Source organism: Oenanthe melanoleuca, chromosome 11, assembly GCF_029582105.1.
Source record: "Oenanthe melanoleuca isolate GR-GAL-2019-014 chromosome 11, OMel1.0, whole genome shotgun sequence".
NCBI lineage: Eukaryota > Metazoa > Chordata > Aves > Passeriformes > Muscicapidae > Oenanthe > Oenanthe melanoleuca.
The window spans coordinates 6,009,163-6,015,162 of NC_079345.1; the positions used below are offsets into that span (position 1 = coordinate 6,009,163).

The following is a 6,000-nucleotide window of genomic DNA, read 5'->3' on the forward strand; positions in this document are numbered from 1 at the left end:
AAGAAAACTCAGAGTGGCAAATCCTGCTATTAACCCATTTTCCAGAACATCTCTAAGGTTTTTCAATGGCTTCAAAATGCATTGAAGTCAAAACTCTGAACTACAATAAAAAATCACCAAATAATTTGCATAAGGACTCCTTCAATCTTGATGTAATCCTATCACAAAGAAAAAATGCAAACAACAAAAGGCAACAAAAGATCAGCAGTTACCTGAATATCTCTCACTCACTCACCCACTATAGAAGCAGTAATATTTAACAGGTATCTAAACAGGCTGAGTGTCTGAAAGGATTTATGAACCTGTGAGACAATACAACTAACAATTACTAAGGGTCATAAACTGTATTTCTTTGAACTAAAGGAGCATTGAGTAAAATACCCTGACACAAGTTCATCATAAAATTAATTTGAAAGTACCTTAAGAGATAAAAATTCCACAGCCTCCTGGAAAAAATCTTCACCTGAGTTTACTATCTGGCATTAGGAAGTTTTTCTGAATACTTTACCTGAACTGCCCTGCAGCCATTCAAACATCACTCCTTGTCCCAGCCACCAAGATCATAAAAACAAAATGCCCTTCTCTTTCACAGCCATCCTTTATATATCTGCATAATGTAAAATGCCTCCATCAATATTTTTCTAGACAAAAATCATTGTTTCAGCACTTGGTGTCTTTCCTGTAGCTCTTCTCTAAGCTCCAAATTTTCCACACGTTTTTAAAAAAAAATTTTCTAACTAGTGGGTTTATATGAAATATGTGCAAATCAAATTTGCAAACCAAAAATACAGAGATATTTAAACAACCAAGAAGCCTGTAAGACAAAGATTGCCATATTTTACCTTATGTGCAATGTTAACCCACCTATTCCTGAATTGGCTCCTGTGATTATAGCCACCTTCCCACTCAAGTCACGACCCTGGAGAATTTCCATTGCAGTACTGTTCCCATCATATTTTTGTCTAGTAGTAGGTTTTACTGGATTATCTTCTACTGTAAAGGCCAGTCTTGGATCAAGGTAGGTAGTCCTTTTGTTTATGTGGCTGCAAAAGAACACAAAAATTCAACTGTTTGAACCCTTCTTTTCTCTGCATTTAGATTTTAAAACACTGCTGTGTACAATTCCAGTGGATTATTTAGATTCCCAAAAATCAAGCTTTTTTTCAGTTTGGTTAGAATTATCCCAATTACTTTTTTTTACTCAAACTTTTTTTCCAATTGTGACAGCATCCATTAATAATTGTATTTACATACTTCACAAGTCACTCTGAACTTGATGTGAACCCCTGATATACAAGGCAGAATTTTGCCAGAGGAAAAAATAAAAAAATCTTGTTACATTAAGGAAGATCATGTTCTCTTAGCAAGTCTGTAAAAGGACCCCACACTTGTCCTTGAAACAGCAGACACTGCAATAACTGCATTCGGATTCTGAACCTGCATTTATTAATCTGTCTTTCCAGCTGATATTGTCACAGCATCATAACTCAAAAGGCTACTCAGCATGTAACCCAGCTGTCCTCTTTCTACATACTCCACAATTTGAGATACTTACTCTACAAAATAGACTTGTCCATTTTCATCAGTCTCCTGCTCCCATCCATATGGCAGATCTAGGAAGTATATAAAACATTAACTTGATTTTCAGGCATTAGAATACTCTTGAATTTGAAGTTTAAGTGATTTCTCAGACTGATGATATGCAATTCTGCACTGTTTTCTATAGGTGGTTCAGCTACCTGCTGTCCTTGAATATCAGAACTTGAAAGAAGGATTGTTTCCCTAATCGCCCTCTCATAGTGACTGGCAGATTAAGTATAAAGACAGTCTAAAAAAATCTTTTTAAAGATTATTTCATGCAATAGCAAAAAAAAAAAAAATAAAAACTCAGCAAAATGCAATCATGCTTTCAAGCACATACAGATCTGTATTACTCACAGTTCAGTATCTACTCCTGCTAAAATAAATAGCAAAAACATATAGGAAGTTATGTGCAGCTCATACCAAAAGCTGAAGATCAGAGCCCTCAAGTGGGCATGAGATACAATAAATCAAACCTAAACAATTCAATGAAGTTGGAAGGATAGATAAAAGAAAAATTACACATCTTTACATAAGAAATTCTTATATAAAAGATCCTACAAAAGTACCTAACAGATGGCATCCACAGTATTTCTAATCTTAGCAGGAAAATACTCATTTCACTTTGATTGATTTATGATTTACTGAAAATATTTCATTTATAGTCAGATTACCAACACCAAAAGAAACATGGCTTGCCAACAGTGTAGTACCCCCAGGGACAGAAGCTTCTGGGAAAATCTGATTTAAGGCACTGATCCTATGTCCTTGAGAAGTCATTTTCCTCTGGAAGTGTCCTGCAACACTGCCTTCTGTTCTGGCACAAATATTCAGTTGGGTTGGGGGAAACAGGTAAAATGAAAACTAAAGAGGCTTCCTTCTGTGCCAGGGATACTCCTTGATGAAATACATTCTTTGAATAATACAATGAAAGTATAAATATTATCTGATGGACACCAGGAACACAGAACCCCAGCTTCTGACTATATGCTTTACAAGCCACACTAAAACAAAACCTGTAACCTGGAATTAGTACTTTGGCTTTATGGAGCAATACAGGAAAGCCATAAAACAGCAGAATGATCACACTACACAGACACAACCACAGAGGTAAAACCCCACTGAAATCAGCTGAATTCTGCAGGCTCAGAATCAGTGACAACTAAGAGATCAAAATGAGATCAGGAGGAACCAGGTGTTTGCAATATAATGTCAGTTCATTACAAAAGTTTAATACAAACCTCCTGCAACACGTTTCCTCTTCCCAGACTTAGGGTGCTCCCACTGTGTTTTTTCTTCTAGGTGGCTGCAGGAAAAGAAAAAGTTTAAGATTTTTAAAAATTGCCTAATAAACTTTCTCATGTAACCCAAAATATCACCACAGTTCTGAAAGTAACTAACCAAAGAGCACAGGAGTCTACAAAAATTCAAATAAATGTTTGACTTCCAACCCGTTTTGTTGCTTATAAGTAAAAAAAAAAAACGAAAAACTCATTTAAAAATAACATTAACAGACTCAGAAAACACCTCAAAAGGATGATGATCCTTGACAGAAGGAAGAAAGAAGCATGAAAATAATTTATCACCAACTAGTAGTAATAATATTAGAAAGCCTTCAAATTACAAAAGCACCTTTCTAAAACTCCTGCCTAACAATATTGATTTGTAGGGTATAACATAAGTAAGTTGGATTTCTACATGAGCAATTGTAGCTTTGGATAGATAAGTTTATCCACAGGCCTTGACTAGCAGGATATTTATTTAATATTATTTAATATACATAGCAATAGTATCCCATCTTTTCTTCCAATTTAAGAGACTTTATTAATTTAAATCACTAACAGAATTAAAATACTCCATCATAAGATTTTCTGCACTATAAACTAATAAGCAAAGTCACATGCATATAAACAAGGTCTTGAAATAACTAAAGTGCTGAAATCAGATTGGACATTAAAATCTCATGTTTCACAGAGTATTTTTTAAATAACAACTAAGTTTCCAGAGTCAGGCAGGGATTGAGTGTCCAAACTGACAGCTGCCCGAATTAAAGAGTAATAACAGCAATAAATAACTACAAATAACCTACAGGCCCAACAGTGATTTACACACAACATATGCAACTTTCCCTTCTAACAGCAACCCCAGGGTGACAACACATGGTATTACAGGGATCACAGCTGGGGAGCCGAGGCTACACAAGAGCACCTGTGTGACCTGAAAAGAGGAGATATTTAACCAAATCACAAATGCTGTCCACCTGTGTGCACACCTAACTCATCATAAAACACTTTGAAAAGTCTTAAACCAAAGTAATCTTATTCCAGCTCAAAGTTCATATGGGTGATGAGGTTTAAAGTAAACCCCCAGAATGTGCAGAACTATCACACGTCTAGAGTGTATCTTTAAAGGCAGCAACATTGCAACACCTCTTCACGCCCAATGTGTTTGTAGACGCACTGGGTAAGATTTTCAGACATTAAAGATATATTTGTGTTATGTCATATTAAACTGAACCAGGCCAGTTTCACAAGAGTTCAGAAAGTGACCTGTTGAACCGACTGTGTCACAACTGTGCTCAGTAATACCTTGATACTTCACAGGTTTGTTACTTTCATTAAGCGATTCCTTCCTGAAAGAGCTTTTCAAGTCAAAGGAAATATACAGGCAATTGACCTAAGAAAAATGAACACCTATGGAGAAATTGCAGTGTTTATAAACAAAGTGTGGATAAACTACAGCATTCTGTCCAGTGCTTTTAAGAGCAGAACTTGGGAGAACCAGGTGAACTCACCTGGGTGAGACTGAACCATACTTTTCCAATCTCTGTGGAAGGGAATAACTCGTGTAGCTTTAAACATACGGAAGGAGACCCCAAGAGTGGCATGGCTACAGAAACTACATGAAAGCAGAGTGTATAAACATATATTCTCCTGAGATAGCTCATCCTGCGGCTTTATAATTGGGAGGATGGAATCGTGTCCAGCGGCACGGGCCGAATGCGATTCTTTCTCTGCCTAAAGTGTACTGAAGGGCTGAGGAACAGCATGCACAGCTTTTAACTTCCATCGCACCTGCTTCTTCTCTGTTCACAGCAAGGAGAAAACTAGCCAATCTGCAATATTGTGTAAGGCTTAAGCAGAATGCATAAAGCTCGCCCACGGAGCGCTGAGGAGCACCGAACCGGCTCCGGGCCGGTCCAGCATCGCTCCAGGCGGGCAGGTGGCGGCTGTGGCTGCCAGGGCTCCGGAGCCCGAGCCGGGCGGGCACCGCACACAGAGCCCGCCTCAGCCTCACCCGCAGCCGGTGCCGCCGCTCCTCCGTGAGGGGCGGCTCCTGCCCCGCGCTGAGCGCTCCCGGCGGGTTCGCCCCGCTCCCGCCCTTACTTGGCGTAGTAAACCCAGCCGTCCTTGGTGGTGCGCTCCTCCCAGCCCGGCGGCAGCTCCTCCTCGCTGTCCGTGTCCTCCAGCCCCGCGTACTTGAGCGCGGCCATGGGCTCGGCGCGGCCCCGCTCCGCCGGCGCGCCCCGCTTCCGCCCGGCCCCGCGGCACCACGGGAGCTGTAGTTCCCGAGTGCTGCGGGCACTGAGGGGTGGACACCGCGAGGGACCCCGGCTGAGCTCGGAACGGGAGTAGAAAGGGTTTAGGCACCTCTGCTCAGCCCTATGAGGCACATCTGGAGTGCAGTGTCCAGTTCTTCAGTAGGGATAAAAGGAGCTACCGGCGGAGGCCACAGAGGTGATGAGGGGTCTGGAGCCCCTCATGAGGAGGGACTGTGGGAGCTGGGCATGTTTAACCTGCAGAAAAGACTGAGAGGGGATCTCACTAATGCATATAAATATCTCAAAGGTCAGTGCCAAGAGGATGGTGCAAGGTTCTTTTGTGTGGTGCCCAGTAGTGGGACGAGGAGCAATGGTCATAAAGTAAAACACAAGTCCCACCTCAACATAAGGAAAAATTTCTTTACATGGAGGTGGCAGAGCTCTGGAACAGCTGCCAAGGCAGGTTGTGGATTCTTCCTCTCTGGAGACATTCAAAACACACCTGGACAGTTCCTGTACCACCTGCTCCAGGTGACTCTGCCTTGGAACAGGATTGGACTGGATGATCTCCAAAGGTTCCTTCCCATCTGAGCAGTTGTGTGATTTTCAGGGCAATAGGTGCTTCCAGCCCTCTCTTTTCAGAGGAGTGAGTACAGCAAGGCCCTGGGAAGCAATGGGAAATGAACTGTTCTTTAAGCTTTTTGCCCTTAGCTGTCACCACCTCATCTCAGGGATGAGACTCTTCCTCATTAGTCAGGGATCCTTGTTGAGGAAGACCTGGCTGGAGAGAAGTACCTGGCTGTGCTAACACCCACCTGAGCCCTTGCAGGTTGCTTCCCCTGCTCGAAGGCACAAACACAGCGACCTTTGCCAAGCCC

General features: G+C 41.6%; 1 protein-coding gene across 4 annotated transcripts in view; it reads right to left on the reverse strand.

Moving 5' to 3' along the window:
- WWOX (WW domain containing oxidoreductase) overlaps window positions 1-5,119 on the reverse strand; it is a 466,335-nt gene extending 461,216 nt beyond the window's left edge. For 2 of the 4 annotated variants that reach the window (XM_056501094.1, XM_056501095.1), the window contains exons 1-4: window positions 4,968-5,104; window positions 2,823-2,887; window positions 1,556-1,613; window positions 865-1,043 (exon numbers count right to left, since the gene is read on the reverse strand). In XM_056501094.1, the coding sequence (XP_056357069.1) occupies window positions 865-1,043; window positions 1,556-1,613; window positions 2,823-2,887; window positions 4,968-5,074 (409 nt within the window). In that variant the 5' untranslated portion in view covers window positions 5,075-5,104. Of the gene's footprint in view, window positions 1-864; window positions 1,044-1,555; window positions 1,614-2,822; window positions 2,888-4,967 lie in introns of all 4 variants that reach the window. The other 2 variants (XM_056501092.1, XM_056501096.1) reach the window with 2 other exon arrangements.
- Window positions 5,120-6,000: the final 881 nt, after the last annotated feature.